Source organism: Camelina sativa, chromosome 9 (genome assembly GCF_000633955.1).
Source record: "Camelina sativa cultivar DH55 chromosome 9, Cs, whole genome shotgun sequence".
NCBI classification, from domain to species: Eukaryota; Viridiplantae; Streptophyta; class Magnoliopsida; order Brassicales; family Brassicaceae; genus Camelina; species Camelina sativa.
Genome location: NC_025693.1, coordinates 31,163,329 through 31,184,558, shown reverse-complemented (window position 1 = coordinate 31,184,558; position 21,230 = coordinate 31,163,329). Strand labels below are relative to the sequence as shown.

At 37.0% G+C, this 21,230-nt stretch overlaps 5 protein-coding genes and 1 long non-coding RNA gene across 17 annotated transcripts in view; 3 read left to right on the top strand and 3 right to left on the bottom strand.

The window, feature by feature from the left end:
- LOC104713379 (vacuolar protein sorting-associated protein 45 homolog) overlaps positions 1-1,695 on the bottom strand; it is a 5,569-nt gene extending 3,874 nt beyond the window's left edge. Inside the window, exons 1-5 of the mRNA XM_010430480.2 lie at positions 1,428-1,695; positions 1,096-1,297; positions 927-1,006; positions 467-694; positions 187-312 (exon numbers count right to left, since the gene is read on the bottom strand). Of these exons, the coding sequence (XP_010428782.1) occupies positions 187-312; positions 467-694; positions 927-1,006; positions 1,096-1,297; positions 1,428-1,517 (726 nt within the window). The 5' untranslated portion in view covers positions 1,518-1,695. The remainder of the gene's footprint in view (positions 1-186; positions 313-466; positions 695-926; positions 1,007-1,095; positions 1,298-1,427) is intronic.
- Positions 2,842-3,746, bottom strand: LOC109126589 (putative defensin-like protein 280). The gene is made up of 2 exons (XM_019230273.1): positions 3,596-3,746; positions 2,842-3,067 (listed from the first exon to the last, which is right to left on the bottom strand). The coding sequence occupies exons 1-2, from the start codon at positions 3,654-3,656 to the stop codon at positions 2,910-2,912; spliced, it is 219 nt and encodes a 72-aa protein (XP_019085818.1). The 5' UTR covers positions 3,657-3,746; the 3' UTR covers positions 2,842-2,909.
- LOC104713378 (putative UDP-glucuronate:xylan alpha-glucuronosyltransferase 3) lies at positions 4,921-7,381 on the top strand. Its single transcript, XM_010430479.1, has 3 exons — positions 4,921-5,069; positions 5,301-6,070; positions 6,155-7,381. The coding sequence occupies exons 1-3, from the start codon at positions 5,017-5,019 to the stop codon at positions 7,189-7,191; spliced, it is 1,860 nt and encodes a 619-aa protein (XP_010428781.1). The 5' UTR covers positions 4,921-5,016; the 3' UTR covers positions 7,192-7,381.
- On the top strand, positions 9,841-17,121 carry LOC109126259. 9 transcript variants are annotated; one of them, XR_002033287.1, is made up of 36 exons: positions 9,842-9,887; positions 10,127-10,200; positions 10,300-10,370; positions 10,517-10,621; positions 10,737-10,767; positions 10,894-10,987; positions 11,093-11,251; positions 11,338-11,425; positions 11,497-11,583; positions 11,786-11,952; positions 12,049-12,108; positions 12,203-12,483; positions 12,580-12,664; positions 12,769-12,878; positions 13,026-13,097; positions 13,210-13,274; positions 13,440-13,530; positions 13,686-13,778; positions 13,885-13,961; positions 14,045-14,121; positions 14,213-14,275; positions 14,382-14,464; positions 14,507-14,573; positions 14,648-14,712; positions 14,799-14,858; positions 14,941-15,026; positions 15,144-15,232; positions 15,434-15,497; positions 15,562-15,750; positions 15,868-15,955; positions 16,058-16,124; positions 16,212-16,296; positions 16,391-16,491; positions 16,584-16,704; positions 16,792-16,932; positions 17,016-17,121. It is a non-coding gene; the product is annotated as an uncharacterized LOC109126259 (long non-coding RNA). The 9 variants fall into 9 exon arrangements; XR_002033286.1 differs by having other exon boundaries at positions 9,841-9,887; positions 14,799-15,026; positions 16,052-16,124; XR_002033280.1 differs by having other exon boundaries at positions 10,127-10,195; positions 14,799-15,026.
- Positions 17,257-19,718, top strand: LOC104713377. Of its 4 annotated transcripts, XM_019229492.1 has the most exons (8): positions 17,257-17,396; positions 17,488-17,656; positions 17,738-17,805; positions 17,879-17,975; positions 18,065-18,702; positions 18,795-18,871; positions 18,955-19,239; positions 19,331-19,718. In XM_019229492.1, exons 5-8 carry the CDS (start codon positions 18,402-18,404, stop codon positions 19,625-19,627), a joined length of 960 nt encoding a protein of 319 aa, XP_019085037.1. In that variant the 5' UTR covers positions 17,257-17,396; positions 17,488-17,656; positions 17,738-17,805; positions 17,879-17,975; positions 18,065-18,401; the 3' UTR covers positions 19,628-19,718. The 4 variants fall into 4 exon arrangements, with proteins under 4 accessions (XP_019085037.1, XP_019085036.1, XP_010428780.1 ...); XM_019229491.1 differs by lacking the exon at positions 17,738-17,805; XM_010430478.2 differs by lacking the exons at positions 17,257-17,396; positions 17,488-17,656 and having other exon boundaries at positions 17,664-17,751.
- LOC104715866 (alcohol dehydrogenase class-P-like) overlaps positions 19,641-21,230 on the bottom strand; it is a 3,338-nt gene continuing 1,748 nt past the window's right edge. The window contains exons 2-6 of the mRNA XM_010433240.2: positions 21,110-21,193; positions 20,531-21,015; positions 20,279-20,436; positions 20,027-20,188; positions 19,641-19,946 (exon numbers count right to left, since the gene is read on the bottom strand). Coding sequence (XP_010431542.1) covers positions 19,830-19,946; positions 20,027-20,188; positions 20,279-20,436; positions 20,531-21,015; positions 21,110-21,193 — 1,006 coding nt within the window. The 3' untranslated portion in view covers positions 19,641-19,829. The remainder of the gene's footprint in view (positions 19,947-20,026; positions 20,189-20,278; positions 20,437-20,530; positions 21,016-21,109; positions 21,194-21,230) is intronic.

The following is a 21,230-nucleotide window of genomic DNA, read 5'->3' as shown; positions in this document are numbered from 1 at the left end:
TTGAAAGACTTCCAATGGCTTTCAAGTCCACTTTATTATCCTGAAGTCCTATGAGCTCGTGCACCATTGCCTACAGAAAATCTCTTTAATGAGCAAGTCTTATTCAACTAGAAAAGCAAGGCATCTGTACCACAGAGTACATAATATACCATAGAGTAGCACAATATTTTATTTAGTCAAGATAACCTGGTATGTCCACTGATTCAGCAATGGGGTAACCGGGTCATCTCTTCTGTCAATTACAAGCAGCAGCGGAGAGCTTTCAGTCCGTCTAAAGTCAAAAAGAGCGCTTTCATGCTGATACATCAATTTCTGAAACATGAAAGTGTCTTTCAAATGACTACAGGATACCGGAAATAAATAGACTCGTTTATAGCTAAGCAAGCTGGAAATTAGTTCCATCAGATGCATGCAAAATAGCGGGAAGAAATAAATTTTCAAGAGCTCGTCCAACAACTTCACTTACAGCTGTTTCCTGTGCGATCCTTTTTGCAGTATCAGAGGTCCTCTGATATCTGATGACAGGTCTTCGTTTCAACGCAAGAAACACTGCCGCAATTCCATCAACAACACGATCGGAGAAGCGTTGCAAACCAGAGGGATCAACAACGGCTGGGATCATATAAAGGTGGTTTGATGCCATATTCAATGTGAAATGATATGGATCACCAGCAACAAAGTCTGCATAATACTCCTGCAACATACAACCCAAAAAAGACTATGTTAAACAAGCCACTACTACCTCGAGTGTACCAAGCAATATAGGTTTGAATCAGATAACTTGAAACAGGTCTAAGCTCCACAAATAAGGCTTGTTCAAAGAGACAGCTAAAATCTATACTTAACCAATCAATATGCTATGAAACATTCGTTTGGTATCAGTATCCTATTCAAAAACATCACGGAGGAAGGAATTGTAAAATCACCTGAACTTGCTGTACAACTTCTTGCTCATCCGAATCAGCCAAAATATGAATCTGAGTATCCTTTAACAGATTGGAGAAAACTGAAAGATACATTACAAAAACAAAATCAAAATATGTATCATTGCCCGTGAAAAATGATGATATACTCGAAAAAGGTGTAACAACGTACACAAATGGTATTCTCCAAATCTAGGATTGGCAAGCTGGTATCGTAGTTTCTGAATATTCTCTGAAGTTGGACGGATGAAATAAACAGCTTTCAGATGCGACATCGATTCTTTCGATACAGAGATTGAATCTATCATCTCCACAAGAAAAACTTCTTTCTGAAGCAGCTCTGACTGTGAATACACAATGCTTACATTGCTAACCTGCAAATTCAAACAATAAATCAAACAAAAACATATAATGACGACGAAACGATGTGTCTAAATCACGATTCCAGATATACAAATCAGAGAAGATCAGTAATCGAAGAAGACGAGATCGGATTTTTTATACCGTTTCTGAGTCGAGTATGAGAACCTTCATGCCGGAGATGTCCTGAAGCATGCGATTGATGTAATCACGCACGGACGTAACCAGCACCATCGTTCCACCGCAAAATTACGCTACGATTGACTTGTTTGAATTCAGATCTACGGCGATTGATCTCGTCGATTACTGTTTTGACAACGAAGGCTTTGGCGAATTCGTTCAGTATCTCAGATCTTCCTTAATCAAGAAGAAGGGTCCCCCGACCCGAGACTCAAACGAAGACGATATGAGTTTTTGCAAAGCAAATCCTATTTTATCTGGTACTTCCTTTTTATTAACACTAACTTATTTTTTATTAATTTAAACCCAATCTTTCCAAAAAAAATATTTACATAAAGAACATAGAAAGAAAAAAAAGAATTGTAAGTTTTCCCTAAAATCTCCAATTATGTGGATTCTAGTTTTTGTTAATATTTGTAAATAAAAACTAAAAACTAGTTTTTCTATTTTTTAGGGAATCTATTTAGTGTATAATCTTGAATGGAGAAAAAATTGGTTTTTGAAAAACAAAATCCAAAAACTATTGTAGAATCTACTTGCCATAGTAATTTTAAGTAGATTTTGGTTTTAGTTTTTCTAAAAATCTAATTTTTTGCCATTCAAGATTTTATAAAATTGGTTTTCCTAAAAAATAGGGAATCAAAGAAAAACCAAAAACCATCTTATAGTAGTTTTTATAATCGTTAGTGTTATTCTTTCATTTTCAATTTTTATTATTATTTTAAAAAATGTTTTAAACTCTTTAGCAAAAACCAAAAACCAAATATTTAGGGGGGTGTATTCAAACCATGATTTTGGAGAATTTGATGGGATTTAGGAAATTTAGAATTTTGATAGATTTTAGGTAAGTTCATATGATTTTCTGTAAAATTCTTTCAAATCCCACCTAAAACCATGGGATTTGGATTTCTGTATTTTTAACTAAACAAATCCTCTGGAATCCTCCAAAATCCTAAAAATTATTAAAATCCTAATCCACAAAACTGTTTTGAATAACAGTGGATTTTAAAGTAGATTTTTAAATCATCAGTTCAATAACAAGAGATTTTAATGGATTTTAAAGTAGACTTTTAAATCATCAGTTCAATAACGGTAGATTTTAATAGACTTTTTAAAATCCATGATTGAATAACATAGAATTTGTAAATTTCACACAAATCACTTAAAATGTCAAGTTGAATACACCCTCCTTAAAAACCAAAAACTAAAATTTAAAAACCAAAAGCTAAAAACCAATTTAAAAACGCATTCCATTCATGGCCTAAGATTCTTGCAGTTATGTAGTATTAAAGATTTTTTAAAATGAAATTTTGAATTAAATCTAAGTTGTGGCATGTAGTTAAGACTTATTAAAACAGATTATGAAATGGAATTTTATTATTCATATTAAGAAGCTGATAAATGATACATATCCGGCACCTTAGTTAGTTTTTATCTTATGCATTATTAAGCTTTTATATCTTTGCAATAGCACATACTTAAAAGTGGTTCGGCTCTATCAGGTCCACAATAGCCTCCCGGATGACCAAGCCTCTTACATTCTTTGTTGCAATCTTCGGTCTTGAACGTGGGATCGCAATCGTGCAATGGAGAGTCGGCCAATCCTGTCCAAGTAGAAATAATTTTTTCTTATTCTTTTCGTTAAGAGATAAATGAAGCAATCTAAATTAAAGGAAAAGATTGAACTATGTAATCAATTGTTGATGAATATATTTTCTAATTCAAACTAAACGAAATAGATTAGGGGTATTTTTCTTTTTCGATAGTTTTTCATTTTCACGATGAACTAATATTAAAACGAATAATTTAGCATGAACAACTGTAACTTATGTCTTGACTCTTGATGTAAAAAAAAAACTGTAACTTATGTCTTATGTAAATAATATTCTTTTTGACTTGGTTTCTTTGAATCATCCAAATAATATATTCATGTTAACAAAATATATATCTCAATGTGCATGTAAGTGTTAGTAATCATTGATTCATGGATCAAATGATAATGAACTAGTATTTACCATCATGAACATAATAATGAATGATTAACACTTCTGTTTGCATGTTTACAGTTTTGAATCTACAAAGTATAATAAAACTATGATTGATAGGTGAAAGGTGACGAGTTAAAGAATAACCTGAGGTTAAGAGAACGCTAAAGCAAATAAACAGGAGAAAGAAGTGCTTGATTGAAGCCATTTTCTTTCGGTGGATCACTGGATCTTGATATATTCGAATATTTTGGGGAAAAGTAAATTATCTGAATGCCTAAAGATGATTTATGCCAACATAGATATATATCAAATTTAGAGACAAACATACATATATACTTATATATTTATGCTAACATACATATATACATATATATCTTAATGCAAAATATACAGAAATTTATGATTTGTTTCCTAGTTATGTAGATTTATGTTGACTAGGCTCTTTTATACCAAAAGAGAAACTATTTATCATTAACCAATAATTACATGATTTTTTTAAGGTTCAACATGCAATACCGTGAAATAACTTTCTTTGATATAATCATAATTAAATTAATTTAATATAACATATATAATATTCTAATATTGGTTGGTGCTAAAAAAATAATTAAATGATGGTACATGGATTAATGATATATCTTTTTTGTTGGAAATGATATTTTATAAATTTATATTAATGTTGATCCAAACTCATTCCGCCATTTAATCATTTCCAAAATAATTTTTTATAAATTTAAATACTTATATATATATATATAAAGTATGAATATATCAAAAATAATATATGAAAACTTTTTAAAGGTTTAGTTAATCTAGATGTTGAACTAAACCAATACAAACTTTTAATTTTTGATGCTTGTTAAGTTAAGTTTTGGATTTAGATTCAACTTTGAATCATTGAATTATAGCCGATGTATGATGTTACTTCGAGTTTTTTAAGTTCATTGGTGAAATTGGAATCTACTCGCAAACTCCGAACACACTTTTTCCTTTATTAACTTTTTATATTATACAATGAGTCAAATAATTTTTTAAAAAATTCAAAAATAATAAGAGAATCATTATCTTAAATCTGAAAAAGTTTTGTAAATATCTATATTATTAATTGTGAAATATGATGTAGATGTTTTTAGTTTTTAAAAATTTTAATTGCTATTATTACAAACTTCATTACAACATATGTTAAATACCCTACAACAGAAGAAGGGAGTATTTTTTTAGCTTTTTTTTTTTGGATCAAAGTGGGAGTATTTTTTTAGCTTGACGAGATATTTTGCATTGCATTCCTTATTGACAGTCATATCCCAGGTTTAGAAAGAAAAAGGGTCCAAGAATAGAAAAATAGATCAGGGTTAAAAATAAGAAAACCTAAAAAGTAAAGGCGCTATTTCGCAAAAACGCATGGTTCAACGGTTCAACCACTCATATTGTTAATACGCATCGTTTTGTCTCTAACCTTCCGTCCAAAATCTAATTTTTCAAAATCCCTAAAATGTCTCTTCGCTGCTTCATCATCATCAGGCGATTATGAAATTCTCGAAACCGACCCTGATCTCACGGAGACAATGATACCTTCCTCAAGTCCCATGGAGTCAAGACATCGTCTCTCCTTCTCCACGTTAGTCTTCGTCTTCCTCTTCTTCTTCATTAGTTTCTCGAGTTTGATCAACACTATAGAGTATATAGACTATAGTTAGTTTAACTTAGTAAGCTTCACACACATGGTTGACTTTTCTGAAATCAGATCTTCGATCTTTGATTTTGATTCTGGAATGTGTTTCACAAGCGATCTCTGTGTATATATATATATAATCACTGCTTCGTGTTTTAATTTTCATGTATTGTGTAGTGAGAAGACAAGTAGGAGGAGATTCCAAAGGATTGAAAAGGGTGTCAAGTTCTCTACTCTGAAACTTGTGTTGATTTGTATAATGCTTGGAGCTCTGTTCACGATCTACCGATTTCGTTATCCACCGCTACAAATTGCTGAAACTCCAACGAGTTTTGGTGTTACTACTGATCCTCGCTATGTAGCTTCAGCTGAGATCAACTGGAACCATATGTCAAATCTTGTTGACAACTACTTATTTGGTAGAAGCGAGTATCAAGGAATTGGGCTTATAAATCTTAATGATAACGAGATTGATCGATTCAAGGAGGTTATGAAATCTGACTGTGATCATGTAGCTTTGCGTCTAGACTATGCTGCAAAGAACATTACATGGGAATCTCTATACCCTGAATGGATTGACGAAGTAGAAGAATTCGAAGTCCCTACTTGTCCTTCTCTTCCTTTGATTCAAGTTCCTGGTAAGCCTCGGATTGATCTTGTCATTGCCAAGCTTCCGTGTGACAAATCAGGAAAATGGTCAAGAGATGTTGCTCGATTGCACTTACAACTCGCAGCAGCTCGAGTAGCGGCTTCTTCTAAAGGGCTTCATGATGTTCATGTGATTTTGGTATCTGATTGCTTTCCAATCCCGAATCTTTTTACCGGTCAAGAACTTGTTGCACGTCAAGGAAACATATGGCTGTATAAGCCTAGCCTTCACCAGTTACGACAAAAGTTACAGCTTCCTGTTGGTTCCTGTGAACTTTCTGTTCCTCTTCAAGCTAAAGGTCAGTAGTAAGCTTCTTCGTCTTCTGTTGTCAGCTAGTTTAGCATCTCTACTGGTAAGCTGATTATGGTAATTTCAATTGCAGATAATTTCTACTCCGCAAGTGCAAAGAAAGAAGCTTATGCGACTATCTTGCACTCTGCTCAATTTTATGTCTGTGGAGCCATTGCAGCAGCGCAGAGCATTCGTATGTCAGGCTCTACTCGTGATCTGGTCATACTTGTCGATGATTCGATAAGTGAATACCATAAAAGTGGCTTGCAAGCTGCTGGATGGAAGATTCAAATGTTTCAAAGAATCAGGAACCCGAATGCTGTACCAAATGCATACAACGAATGGAACTACAGTAAGTTCCGTCTTTGGCAGTTGACTGAATACAGCAAGATCATCTTCATTGATGCAGACATGCTTATCCTTAGAAACATTGATTTCCTCTTCGAGTTCCCTGAGATATCAGCAATTGGAAACAATGCTACGCTCTTCAACTCCGGTCTAATGGTGGTTGAGCCATCTAATTCAACATTCCAGTTACTAATGGATAACATCAATGAAGTTGTGTCTTACAACGGAGGAGACCAAGGTTACCTTAACGAGATATTCACATGGTGGCACAGGATTCCGAAACACATGAATTTCTTGAAGCATTTCTGGGAAGGAGACGAACCTGAGATCAAGAAAATGAAGACGAGTCTATTTGGAGCTGATCCTCCGATCCTCTACGTTCTTCATTACCTAGGTTATAACAAACCTTGGTTATGCTTCAGAGACTATGATTGCAACTGGAATGTGGATATATTCCAGGAATTCGCAAGTGACGAAGCACATAAAACCTGGTGGAGAGTGCACGACGCAATGCCTGAGAATTTGCACAAGTTCTGTCTACTAAGATCGAAACAGAAGGCGCAACTTGAGTGGGATCGGAGACAAGCAGAGAAAGGGAATTACAAAGATGGACATTGGAAGATAAAGATCAAAGATGAGAGACTAAAGACTTGTTACGAAGATTTCTGTTTTTGGGAGAGTATGCTTTGGCATTGGGGTGAGACAAACTCTACTGATAATTCTTCGACAACCACCACCACTTCATCACCGCCGCATAAACCTGCTCTCTCTTCCCTGTGAATTCTTTTGGCTTTGTTGGGTCTGGTTTGGTACAAAAGTTACTCTTCCTTTCACTAACCAAATGTGAGTTGGTTATGTTTTTTTTCTCTTTCAAAATTTTTTAATCAGCTTGAAACCTTGTATATCAAAGATGAATCCCTGAAACGATGTAATCATGAGGAAGGAAAGACAAATGAAGAATTTACAGGAAGAGTTAGCATCGCATTCAGGTTTTAAAGCAAAGAGTGCTATTGTTACCTACCATTCACCAGGTTATAGAGAACCGGGTCTGTTGAACCGTAACCGACTAACCGAACCGTCAAAATTTATTTGTGACAAGAATCTTCTAGAGAACCGGATCTGTTTTCCTTATTTCCTCTTTTTTTTTTTTTGTTGAAAAAAATTTGATAGGCTAATTTCTTTTTCTCTCTACGATTCCAAATAGGAATTTCCTTTCAATAATTACAAGTAGGGTTTCCTTTTTTTCCGTTTTTCACAACAACGAAAACACTTCCCTGATTAGTGTTTATAAATACTGTCATCATCTCTTCTTATTTCTTCTTCACCCAAAAATAAAAACAATGAGAACACAAGTTAAGCGAGACAGAGAGAGAGAGAGAGAGGGAGAGATGTTATAATGGGGCGACGGAAGAGCAATTATGCAAACCTGGACAAGGTCGCAGAGAAGAGAGGTGAAAGAACAAAATTGGTAAAAGCTTTTAAATTTTATCTTTCTTTGATTTCTCTCTTTCTCTCTCTCTCTCTCTCTCTCTCTCTCTTCGTTGTTGTTCGTGTTCATTAATAACATATAAGATAGCTAACCCTTGATTTGATGATATTTTTTTTTGTATACACAGATTACAACAGATATCAACAACTCGAAAAACCCTAGAACCAGATCAAGGTCGGCGAATCTTCTTGACCTTATCCCGTACTTGCTCAGAGCACTCTTCGCTTGATCATCGCTAACTCTTCTAGCCTCTCTGCTCTGTTTTTTTCCCTTAGGTCGTGAATGATGAAGATGATCGTTGTGGCTTGAAACGACAGCGTTTGGGAGTTCTAAGAATTGATTGGGCTTTGGTGTTAGTTGGCCCACCATATTCTTTATTTAGGGTCTATTAGTTGAGACGCTGTCGTTTTCTTAAAACTTAATCTATAAAAGAAGGCTCTTTCACTCTTTTCTCACATCATCACATCTTTCCTTATTTCTCTCTATCTCTACAACGGTCACTCCGACTCCGAGCGTACGGTGGTGATCGGTCACATTCTTCCTCTAAACTCGTCTCTGTTTCTTTTTCTTTCTAATCGATCATTGGATTTTCACCTTTGTCTTTTTCTAGGGTTTGGTGGTTTCTAGCATATATAGCTTGTACTGTCTCTCCGATCGAGCGTTACGGTGGTAGTGGTGATTCTAAAACTCAGTATCTGTTTTTTCCTGAACCGCCGCGATCATTGGATTTCACTTGCTTGTTTATTTCTAGGGTTTGGTTTTTAATTATTGCGCATCGGTTGCTTTGGGCATCGGTTGTCGTTATTTCAGGTTTTGGATGATGCGTGATTGAAGGAAAACGCTTCTTCTCCGTGCTAACGACATCTTCAGGGGTTTTGTTCTTCTTCTTCTTCTTCTTCTAAAACTCAGTCTCTGTTTTTTTTTTCTGAACCGACCGATCATTGGATTTTCTAGGGTTTGGTTTCTAAATTGCATAGGTTTGCTTTATATATGTTCATGCTATTTACTTGTTGATGTTGTTTCAGGTTTTGGATGATGATTGATGAGAGTGATCATGGCTTTGACGGACACGCTTCTGTGCTACTTATTCAAAGGGTTTTATTCTTCCTCTTCACACTCGTCTTTAATTTACTTCTTCTTTAATTTTTTTGTTCATGTTCCTTACGTTTTTTTGCAGGTGTTTTGGAAGCCAGTTATGATATGATCATGGCTTTCTCGCAGGTTCCTTGATCTAATCCCATCTCTCTTTGATTCTGTATTGTCTCTTTGGTTCGGTGGTTTTTTCTAATTACAAGTTATTAACTTTTTCGTTTTTTGTTTTGTTGGTTTATGGTTTAGGTTTGTGGAGGCAGGCTTTGATATCGGTGATGGCTTTGACTGATCGTTGTCACTCTAATTCATGATATTCTTCTAGGGTTTTTTTAATTTTCTAAATTGAATCGTTCAATACTCTTTTTAACTCTTCTTGGTTCTGTTGATATTTTAGATTGTGGAGGAAGGAGGATGCTTTGATCGGTTGGTGATGGATCGTTTTGATGGATCGTTTTTTGTCTTCTCTAAGCTAGATCTTCAGGTAGTCTTTTTCATCTTTTTATTAACTTCATTATTACAACCATAACTTCACCATTGTTCTGTTTTATGTCTCAGTTATTCTTGAACTTGAAGGATGCCTTTGATCTGTCGTCGTAGTCGTCGTCGTCGGATCCTGTTACCTCTTTGAAGGTCTCCTTTTTCCCTTTTATTTTATTTTAGTGTTTTTTAGATCAGCTAATGTCTCTCTTTGATGCACAGCACGAGGAACCAGGATTCCTAAACAGAGAACCAACATTCAGATGAGAGATCGATGATCCACAGATTCTTTCCTACACGGTTTAATTGTTCTTAAACTTTGTCCTTTTTAACTATTTTTTGGTATTCAATATGTGTTTTAAACGAGAATGTATTTCTCTTTGATGCAGATCGTGAAGGCACTGGGAGGACTGATATGGTAAATCTAAGCCTCTGGTCTGTCATCTCTTTAATGTTTCTTCTGTGCTACATCTTTTAATTATCATTCTTTACAACCACAAGCTAACTCCACTATTGTTCTTCTGTGCTACATCTTTTAATTATCATCTCTTTGATCTGTCGTTGCTACCTGTTGGCTCTTTGACAGTCTCTTCTTTCCCTTTGTTATATTCTTACTGTTGACACAGATCAGCTAATGTTTTTCTTTGCTTGTGTTAGATTGTGGAGGTTAGGACTTTGTTGGAGGGAAGGATCGATGGTTTGAGAGTATATAACTTCGAGTTTTTGGTGAGGTTATATATGTTCATCTATGCTAATGTTCCATAGGTTGCTTGCTTTATAGTATATATATGTTCATGTGATTTTGCATTGTCGTTATGTACTTATTTCAGGTTTTGGATTTAGGAGGATGCTTTTATGGGATCATCAGTGATTTGGCTTCTTCTCCGTGACGTCTTCAGCGGTTTTGTGCTCTTCTTTCTCATAAGTCTTAACACTGGGCTCTGTATAAGAATTCTTGGAATTGGGCTCTGGTTTTAATTGGCCCACCATAATTCTCTATTTCTTCTTTTAGGGTCCATTAGTTGATGAGACGTTGTCGTTTTGCAGCATCGTCTCCTTCCATTTCCTTGTCTGAAAACAAAACGGAACGGAGGACTCAGGAGTGAGGAGTGACGACTGAGGAGTGATCTGAGCTTTCGGTATTGATAAGAGGTAGTACCTCTCCTTGGTCCTCCTTCTTCTAAATCTCTATGTTTCGCTTTAATTATAGTTTTGGTGGGTGTTGATTGATTTATTTGACTCTCTCTCTCTCTCGTTGATGATTCAGAACACAATCGTCGCCAACGTGCTTGCTTAAGGTAACAACATAAACTGGTTTTACTGATTTTATTGATGAATTTGCTTTTTTAAATACTTTAGTTGTTGTTGGTTCTCTTTGTTTGGTTACAATTACAATTTTAAGGTTTAATTATTTTGTGAATCAGATCAAGGAAGGTAGAGACCAATGTACAACTAATTCCATTGAATGACACCATTCCATTAGCCAACGTCCAACAACAAGAGGAAGAACAACTCCAGGTTTTGTTCATAGCATATCATCCTTCACTTATGATCAGTGTTTCTCTTCATATTGAATTTGAAAACAATTTGCAATCTGCTTAATTTGGAATTTTATTGTTGTAGGGGTCTGAGACGAAGTCGAATTGATAATGGTGCTGGTTTGATTGTCTCACTAATTGCAGGGAAACGAGTGTCACAAACATAGCTGCTAGCTAGCTCTACCAATCCATGAGTGGGACCATGAGCAACGTCTAAGAAGAAGAAGAAGAAGAACCCCTCAAGGTTTTGTTTCAAATCATCCGTCACTATTGACTAAACTTTTTTTAACCATTTTTATTTTCATGTGTTGATTGTTTCACTGACTGCAGGAAGATCATCATTCAAGACTAGAGACCATGTTCAACTTCCATGAATGGGGCCATGAGCAAACGTCCAAGAAGAAGAAGAACCCTCAAGGTTTTGTTACAAATCATCCATCACTATTGTTTAAGTTCAACTACTTCTTTTAACCATTCTTGTTATTGCAGGATAAAGTGTCGTGTTAGAACCAGTAGCTACAACACAAATCAAGCCTCAGGAAATAACAAGTTAATCCTACCGAAGCAAGCACAGAGGTAAACAAACTTCTGCTTTTCTTAGCCTTAGGGTTGATGATGACCCAAACTTCTTCTTCTTCTTCAACTCTTATCTAATTTGATCGAGCAAGTAAAGGTATAACAATTCTAGGGTTTTTATTAAGGGGTTTTCTCTTTGGCTCTTTCTATTAGAATTACTAATTAGCATCTGATGGTTCTTCTTCTTATTCTCTATTTGCAGATCGCGGAGATGCTTTCAAGAACTAAAACTGATTCTATTGGATTGATGGTGTTTGACCAAGTACAGGTTTACAGACCATGGCAAGTTTCGTCAAGAACCACCCGTGGCCTAACGTTGATGTTCATAGCGGAGTCCTGCTGAACTATTATCGTCTAACCGAAAGTAAGGTACAAAACTGCATCATTATCACTTAAGCCTGACTAACCACATGCCTTGTTTTGCTGAATCTTGGTTACAATTAATAGAGTGACCTTTTCTTTAAGATTTAGATACTACTACACCGTGCTTTTTGGTTGTCTCAAGGAATCTCGTCATGGTCACAGGTACATACACTGACATACTTTCGCGCTATTGACAATTATCTTTGAATAAACCCACACTCATCTTTCAGATGCTATTTTCTCTTTCTCTTTTCAGCTGATATGGGACTGCCGCTAGAGCGGCCAAAGAGTGTAAACATGTCCTCCCAAAGGTGAAACTTTGCAACTTCGTGCGGCGCTTAAGCTCAGAGTGAGTCTGTCCCAGCTCTTGAAAAATATTGGCCTTGGGAGTTCTAGCCTAACAAATTTGAGAGATAAGAGACAGAGAGAGATCGTTCTAATGGCGACAAGAGAGCAACATGATGATGGTTCGAATCTACTACTCAACCGGTCCATGAATTGTGAGTCGAATTTGCTTTCTAAACAAGTCAGAGAGAGGTATCTATCTTTTTCTTTTTTTTGTGTGTTCTTCTTATAAATCTATATGGTTTTGACAGTGTTAGTGTGTGAATATAGTTTTGTTCTGTGAAACAGGTGGGCGTTGATTGATTTATTTGACTCTCTCTCTCTCTCTCGTTGATGATTCAGAACACAATCGTCGCCAACGTGCTTGCTAAAGGTAACAACATAAACTGGTTCTGCGGATTTGATCGATGAATTTGCTTTTCTATTTTATTTTTGGTTACGGTTACAATTTAAAGGTTTAATTAATTTGTGAATCAGGTCAAGGAGATCATCATTGAAGCAGGTAGAGAGCATGTACAACGTATTCCATAAATGACACCATTCTATGAGCCAACGTCCAAGAAGCAGAAGAAGAAGAACACCTCCAGGTTTTATTTCATATCATCCTTCACTTACGTATGATTTTGAGTTATTATTTGTTCCTTCTGTTGCTTTGAAATTTGTTAATGATCAGTGTTTCTCTTCATATTAAATTTTGAAAACGATCTGCTTAACTGGGAATTTTATTGTTGTAGAGACCTGAGACGAATTGGAATTGATAATGATGCTGGTTGTTCCTGTTCTCGTAGTGTCACCACATTCCTAAGGTATGTCTGATTTAGCCTTATTTTATGATGTCAAACTATTTTTCTATGTGAATTCATTATATCTTCATAAAGCTGGTACCTTTATGTGTGTGTTTCGATTGCATATCCACAGGCTGACATCCTTGTTCGTGGTTTTGCTGGTTTGCCTTGAAGGTCTTAGACCAAGTCTTCCCAAAGGTACAGTGGTACACTCTTCTTATTGATTGGTGATTGTTTAATTTGATGGATCTTTTTGGTCTTCTCTTGGCTACATCGTCAGGTAGTAGTATTCTTCCTCTTAACCGATTTTTGTTTTGCTCTTTCTATATAAGTGAAAAATATCTCTGTCTCTCTTTGTTGCAGATCATGAGGAACCCGGGTTACTGTGTGGGAGGTTCGAAGAGAAAGAAAAATCATTGTGGGAGTGCTTTTGATGTCTGAGTTCAACTTTCAGGTTACCTCACATCTATACACCTTTTAGCATATCAGTTGTTTTATTTAATATTGGCTAGTGTTGGTCCTTTGTTTCTTTTGTTATTGAACTTTTCAGTTAACAGTAATGTCGCTGATCTTCCTAGTGATGTTGGCATGTATGTTTTAACTCTTAAGCCGAAGACCCTATATTTTAGTGGAGGAGGATGTTTTGATCGGCTGGTGATGGTTTTGATGGATCGTTTTGTCTTCTCTGCGCTACATCTTCAGGTAGTCTTCTTCCTCTTAACTGATTTTTTTCTAGGGTTTGGTTTCTACTTTGCATCGGCTGCTTTATATATGTTCATGCTATTTACTTGTTGTTATGTTGTTTCAGGCTTTTGATGATGCTTTTATTGATGAGAGTGATGGCTTTGATGGACACGCTTCGTCTCTGTGCTACTTCTTCAAAGGGTTTTGTTCTTCCTATTCACACACGTCTTTTACTTCTTTTTTTGTTTTGTTTGTTCCTTACATTTTTTTCTTCGTTTTTGCAGGTGTTTTGGAAGCAGTTATGATATGATCATGGCGTATTCTTCTCCATGCTGCCACGTCTTCAGCCACGTTCTCACAGGTTCCTTGATCTATTTGATTCTTTATTGTCTCTTTGGTTCGGTAATTTCTTCTACTTACATGTTATTAACCTTTCGTTTTTTGTTTTGTAGGTTTAGATTCGTGGAGCTTTGATCGGTGATGGCTTTGACTAATCGTTGTCACTCTAATTCATGGTATCTTCTAGGATTTGGTTTCTAAACTGAATCGTTCTAGTCTTTTTTTTTTTAAATTTATTATGTTCATGCGAGTTTTAACTCTTCTTGGCTCTGTTAATTTTAGATTGTGGAGGAAAGAGGATGCTTTGATCGGTTGGTGATGGTTTTGATGGATCGTTTTTGTCTTCTTTGCGCTACATCTTTCAGGTAGTAAAGTGAAAAAAACATCTCTGTTTCTCTTTGATGCAGATCATAAGGCACCAGGTGGGAGGTTCGAAGAGAAAAAAAACACTTTGTGGGGAGTGAGTATGATCAGGTTACCTAACATCTACATTGCATCGGTTGCGTTATATATGTTCATGTTATTGACTTGTTGTTTTGTTGTTTCAGGTTTTGGATGATACTTTTATTAATGAGAGTGATGGACACGCTTCTCCTCTGTGCTACGTCTTTAAGTGTTTTCTTCTTCCTCTTCACACGTCTTTTACTTCTTCTTTTTTTTTTTTTTTTTTTTTTTTCCTTACAGTTCTTTCTTNTGCAGGACTTTTGGAAGCAAACCATGATCCAATCATCACTCTCATAGTCATGTTGCTCTTCTAGAGTTTGGTTTCTAGATTGATTATTCAAGGTGTTTTTATTATGTTCATGCGACTTTTAACTCTACTTGGCTCTGTTAATTTTAGATTGTGGAGGAGGATGCTTTGATCGGTTGGTGGCAGTTTTGATGGCTTGTATTTGTCCTCTCTGCGTCGCCTACGTGCTTAAAAAGGTATCAAATCATAAACTGGTTCAAATAAAAATTGGATCGATGAATTTGCTTTTTTTTTTGGTTACTATTACAATTTAAAGATTAATTAATATATATGCGATTGATTTGTGCTTATAGGGTAAAGTTGGTTCTTCTCATTGAGGGAGACACTGGTTCGGGTAAGACTACACAGTTACCACAATATCTCCAAGGAGCTGGTTTGAAAGGTACGACCTACTACTTTCCCTAACTTGCAGCATGTATTACTAAAACACACATATTTTTTACAAATTGGTGTGTGTGTGTTATTTTTTAACCGACAATTGTTAGCTTGTTGAGAACATACTTTGCCGTTTCTTATTTTCCTGTGAAAGTTGTCCTTTGTTTCTTCAAAAGCTATTTTTTATTAAAGATGTACTTCCATGTAGGAAAGAGCAAAGAGCAAGTTGAGGCGCTGTCAAAAAGAGTTGCCTCATCGTGCGGCTGTGCCAGGTTTGTAGTTCATGTCTCTGCTTTGTGTTTTTGTGACCTCTAGTTTCATGAATTAACATTGCAGGATGTACAAGGATGGTAGCATCATTCCATTAGATGATTCTTTGGGTTTTGCTGCAAATTTTTCACACATGCTGGGATATGGTAGTCCCCAGATGAAAGAGCTCATGAGGCTTTATCTCACCATGCCGTTGTGGAGAGAGAGAGAGAGAGAGAGAGAGAGAGAGAGAGAGAGAGAGATGAAATGGCTGAGGTATATCTCTCTCATTCTCAATCTGCATATTGTTCATACAGTTCATACATTTGATCTAATGGGGTCTTCACTATTATTTAAGTTCAACTATTTTTTTAACTGTTCTTATTATTGCAGGATAGAGAGATATTAGAACCAGTAGCTACAACACAAAGCAAGCCGCAGGAAATTTTAAGTTACTCTTAACGAAGCAAGCACATGCATTGTGAGTCGAATTTGTCTTTTAAAAGTTATTGTTTTTTGCTTCTTGTTTACAATTTAGATGGAGACTGGGATTTTTGTTTTATGATGTTTTATGGAGAATTAGGGTTCCTGGAGCTTCGAACTCAAAGCCATGGGTCCTTATCTATCTATGGTCCAATTTACTCGCTCAGGTTTTGTTCTCAGACCTCTATTTTGTTGGCAAACCCTCTTCTCTCTCTCATATGGACTAATCCTTTAAAGCATTTCTAATTACTCAGATTGATAGAATTGCTCGTGTTGCCTTCAAGACTGCTCGGAAACGGCGTGGCAAGCTGTGTTCTGCTGACAAAGCTAATGTCTATGGTTGATAATTACGTTTTCTTTTACTTGTTTTCCTCTCTCTTGTTTCATGTGCAACACATATAACACTGATGCCAATGCAATTTGTTCTCTGCAGGCCTCAAGTTTATGGAAGAAACGAGTAAGAGAGCCTCTGAATATCATGATGTTGAGCTTTCATATATGTATGTTGACAATGCTGCGATGACCCGCCAACAGGTAAATTCTTTGGCCAAACTAGTCAGCCTTGATAATTCTTTTGAAAATTGTGTAAATAATTACTATGGGTTGATCGTTTCATATGTATGCAGTTTGAGACCATTTTTGTTGATATATTATCCGGTTAAGCTTCAACGATCACAGGAAGCATTGGAATGCTGGCATGCCGTCCATTGCTCAAGTATTTCTAATTGGCCAGATTCTTCTTGTCCAGTAAGGTTTTTATAGCATTTTCATGTTGTTTGGATCTTGTGTCAGTTTTCTTCACGTATCTTTATGGGGTGGTTGTTTTCTTGTCAGGTGTGTCGATATTGCCAACAGCGACCTGAATGTTGTGTTCGCCAAACAACGGAAAACTTCTGGATGTGTGTTATATATGTCAAATGATTACTTACACAATCTCATCAAGCACCACTTGGGAGATCTTTCCTACCGTTAAGTGTAAGCAAACTACTTGTTTACCCTCAATTTATCTTTGGATTTGTTACATAGCGCTCTAATCAAACGGAATATGGAAATTGCAGGTCTCAGAAGTTCGAAGACCCAGCAGAAGGGGAGGATACACTGGTGTCAAAAATTCAAGAAATTATACGACCATCTCAGTACTGGATTCCGTGCCTTGGTGGATGGAACTCGGTAAGCTGTGTCCGTCTCCACCGCAAGTCTAAAAATCATCCCAATTGGGTTGTTTTTGGGGAAATAAATTTCATTAATGTTTGCTCTCTCTTTCTCAGGTTACGAGCCAATTCTGCACCCAAGCAATGGCCAAGGAGATGGCCTTGTTAGCCTTCAATCTGGCTCTTACTTAAGCTGTCTAACTTCCTTTATTTGGTGTTTTAGAATATCTGGTTCTTGGTGTTTATGGGATCTTTGCCAACTTCTCGTCCAAAGCGTGGGGATCACAGGTGGTTCTGCAACTTTTGACTTCTTCTTTTTTTGGTTACAGTTACAATTAAGGTTTAGTTATCTATATATGTGATTGTTTTGTGCTTATAGGGTCAAGGTTGGTTCTTGTCATTGTGAAGCTGGTTGAAAGGTACGACCTACTACTTGCCCCAACTACACAATATTTCTTTTGCAGGTTGCTGGGATCGCAGGTGTTTCAGTTCGCTAGGTCTCACAGCTTTATGGATTGGTGCCTCCTATTCTCACTGAGCTGGGAAAGGTACTATTTACATTATCATTCAAAAGCATTTTTGTTTCTGATTATGCTTAAGTTGATCACATGGCTCATGTTGCATTTGAGATTGCTACGCAAAGGTGCGGTAAACTTTTTTCTGTTGAAAAGGGCCACAAAAGCCTACTATTTTGGAGGTAAAAATTCTTGGAGGTGTGCGGTAAACTTTGTTCTGTTTTTTTTGTGTGTGTGTTGATTGCCTCATTGCAGGGAAACGAGTGTGAAAAACATAGCTAGCACTACCAAACTGATTATGGAAAGTCAAGCCATCGAAAGGCAAAAGCTAGATGATGCAAACTCGAGACAGGTGAGCCAAATGTTAGAATATCAGATTGATTCACTCCATATCTCACTGCATGACTGAAACTAGCTCCTCCTCATCACTGATTTATGTAGATTCTTAATCCAGAACCAGCAACGCTGCTGCCCTACAGGAAATAATGCTGTTGGTGTCTGGCAACGTAACACATAAACTTCTTCTTGGATCAGTTGGGACCGTCCAAGACAACAAAGTTGCACATAGGTTAAGGAAATGTTTGAAGTTTGAACATAAAAGATAAAAGTCAACTTTATTTATTTTAGAGAACCGGAATTGATGAACCGAACAGAACCGAACCAAACATCTGAAATTGATTGTAGTGATGAACCAGAGTTTTTTTAACCGAAAAAAAAATGGCCTCACGAATCGAGAAACCAGTCTCTTCTTCTTCTTCTTCTTCACTTGCCGGAGAAGATGGATTCGATTTGTTGTTTCCGACCGAATCAATCTTGTCTTAGAATTTCAGTTTTGCCTGCTTTCTGCATAAGTACTCTTTCCGCCGTCAATCGTTTCCGTTCAACGACGAGTCTTCGTTTTCGATTTCCGGCGCCGCCGTTTCCTCGGATTCCAAACTCTTCCTTCGTGACTCACGCGAAGAAGAGTAAGAGGAAAACAAGTATCGTTGAACCTAATCCGAATAAAGTCGAAGAATCTCTCTTTCAAGATGATGAAGAAGAAGAAGATGAGCTACTTCTTCCCGAAGAGATTCAAGACGGTGCGTTTTGGTTCCCGTTTTGGTGATTTGAATATAATCTTATCACTCTCTGTGTAGCTTGTGTTTGTATTCAACCATTTAATAATCAACAGAGTTACTAACGGATGGTGAATACGACGAAGACGACGATGACTTTGAATTCGATGAGAGCGATGAGGAAGAACTCTATGTAAGTGTCTACTTACGCCTGAGTTTAAGAAAAGATAAATCCTTTATGCATCTCTTTTATCTATGGATTTTGATCTCTTGAAGGCTGGAGATGGAGGAGGTGGAGGAGGCATTAAACTTGCTGGAACGTTATGGGACAAAGAAGCATTGGCATTAGCTGAGAGCGTATGCGAGTCTTTTGATGGGGAGTTAGGCATTTATGCCTTCAAGACTCTGCCTAATTCAACCATACAAGTGAGAATCGAGCGGCTCACTACCAAGTTTGGTTCCCCAACGATGGAAGATATTGAAGCATATTCAACAATCTACAGAGCAAAGTTGGCTGAAGCTGAACTCGCCAAGTCTATACCGGACAATATCTCTCTAGAGGTTACTTGATTAGTTCCTTTTCACATCAGTTTATCTCATGGAGTTTGGTGGTTCATTGACTCAAACAAAGGTTTTGAACCTTTTTGCACAGGTTTCATCTCCTGGTGTCGAAAGGGTGGTAAGAGTTCCGCAGGATCTTGATCGGTATAAGGATAGGCCCATGTATGTGAGGTACACTAACGAGGACAGTGAGACTGAAGGTGATGGTATTTTCAGGCTGGTTTCTTTTGATGTGGAAACCAAAAGATGTGTTTGGGGGATAGCTGACATTCGAGTAAACCGAGAAAAGGCAGGCAAAGGCAGACCTTTGATCAAGAAGCAAAGAGAATGGCGACTCGATACGGCTTTCGAGTCTCTACGGTTAGTCCGTTTGCATTCTGAATGTTGAGAGAACACAGTAATAATGGAATTGCCTTTTAGTTTATATTAAAATCTCAATAGAAAGTCTATTACAACGATACGTAATAGATTAGACACGACAATGAAACTTAAGACAGAGAAGTAGTAGGAGATGTGTTTCTTTTATTGCTCTAAGTGCATAAAGGCAACTAAAAACACAAGTAGATATCAGCATTGGCTAGAGAATGGCTTCAAGCACCCATTGTGATGATGCAACGGATACTCTCTCCCTTCAACATGTAATCAAAAGCCTTGTTGATCTCTGAGAATGGCAATGTGTGAGTGATGAATTTCTCAAGCTCCAGCTCCTAATTTCATAAATAAAACAATCATCAGAACATTGGTATATAATCAAAGTTGGCACCAGAAGATCCGGTCTTCTCATTACCTTGTTCATGTACTTTTCGACAACCCCGGGAATGTCAGTTTTTGGTTTGTAGTTCCCAAAGAAAGTACCCTTAAGAGTTCTCTCATTCAAGAAATTCATCGGATGAGACTTGAAGGCATCGTCTTTGCTTGGCACACCGACCAGCACCGCAACACCCCAGCCCTGAAACAACATAATACGTATATGTTAATATATGCACAATGTAAGATATGATGTAGGTTTGGTCCGAATCAATGTGAAGGGGAAGCTTACATCATGAACACATTCAAATGCTTGAATCATGGCCTGAACGCTTCCGGTACACTCCACACTCCTGTCCACCCCACCATTGGTCATTTCAGCGATCACCTGTTGGACTGGTTTGTCATGGTCCTTTGGGTTCACAAACTCAGTGACACCGAATTTCTTAGCTGCCAACAACAAACATATCAAGCTCAATGTAAGCGAGACTGAAGAATCAAGAACAACACAGTCCCAATACAATTTATTTATCTTTTATACTACCTTGATCGAATCTGCTGGGGTTAAGATCAACACCAATGATCCTTGAAGCACCAGCAATTCTAGCACCTTCAGCAGCGGCTAAACCAACAGCACCGAGTCCGAAGATAGCAACACTTTGACCCTTTTTGGGTTTAGCCACATTTAAAGTAGCTCCTAACCCAGTGGATAAACCACAACTGACGATACAGACTTTGTCAAGAGGAGCATCTGGATTGATCTTAGCGACCTGACCAGAGTGAACCACGGTGTACTCACTAAACGTGGATGTCCCAAGGAAATGATGAATCGGTTTGCCCTTGATGGAGAATCTTGATTCACCGTCGTGAATCATCCCTCCTCGCTCGGTGTTGATCCTGAGAAGATCACACATGTTGGACTCCTCAGAGTGACAGTGAGGACAATCTCCACACTCTCCGGTGAAGATGGGTAAAACATGATCTCCTGGTTGAAGATCAGTCACTCCTTCTCCAACACTCTCAACAATCCTACACAACAAACAGAACCAAACATCAAATCTCTGTATAAAACTCTAAAACCTCAAAATGAAGAAAGAAGATTCTGTGGTTTTAAAGTTAATACCCTCCAGCTTCATGGCCGAAGATACGAGGAAACAATGGTGTTTGTCCCTGCGGAATCGAAAAAAAAAAAAAAAGAAAGAGTTTTGAAACTTATGTGAAAAAAAAAAAAAAAAAAAAAAAAA

Coding starts and splice junctions, on each gene's coding strand:
- LOC104713378 (XM_010430479.1), top strand. CDS start 5,017: ATGATACCTTCCTCAAGTCCCATGGAGTCAAGACATCGTCTCTCCTTC. Junction 5,070..5,300: donor CATCGTCTCTCCTTCTCCAC/GTTAGTCTTCGT, acceptor TGTATTGTGTAG/TGAGAAGACAAGTAGGAGGA. Junction 6,071..6,154: donor TGTTCCTCTTCAAGCTAAAG/GTCAGTAGTAAG, acceptor TTTCAATTGCAG/ATAATTTCTACTCCGCAAGT.
- LOC104713377 (XM_019229491.1), top strand. CDS start 18,402: ATGGATTCGATTTGTTGTTTCCGACCGAATCAATCTTGTCTTAGAATT. Junction 18,703..18,794: donor TCCCGAAGAGATTCAAGACG/GTGCGTTTTGGT, acceptor AATAATCAACAG/AGTTACTAACGGATGGTGAA. Junction 18,872..18,954: donor GCGATGAGGAAGAACTCTAT/GTAAGTGTCTAC, acceptor GATCTCTTGAAG/GCTGGAGATGGAGGAGGTGG.
- LOC109126589 (XM_019230273.1), bottom strand. CDS start 3,656: ATGGCTTCAATCAAGCACTTCTTTCTCCTGTTTATTTGCTTTAGCGTT. Junction 3,068..3,595: donor TAGCGTTCTCTTAACCTCAG/GTTATTCTTTAA, acceptor CTACTTGGACAG/GATTGGCCGACTCTCCATTG.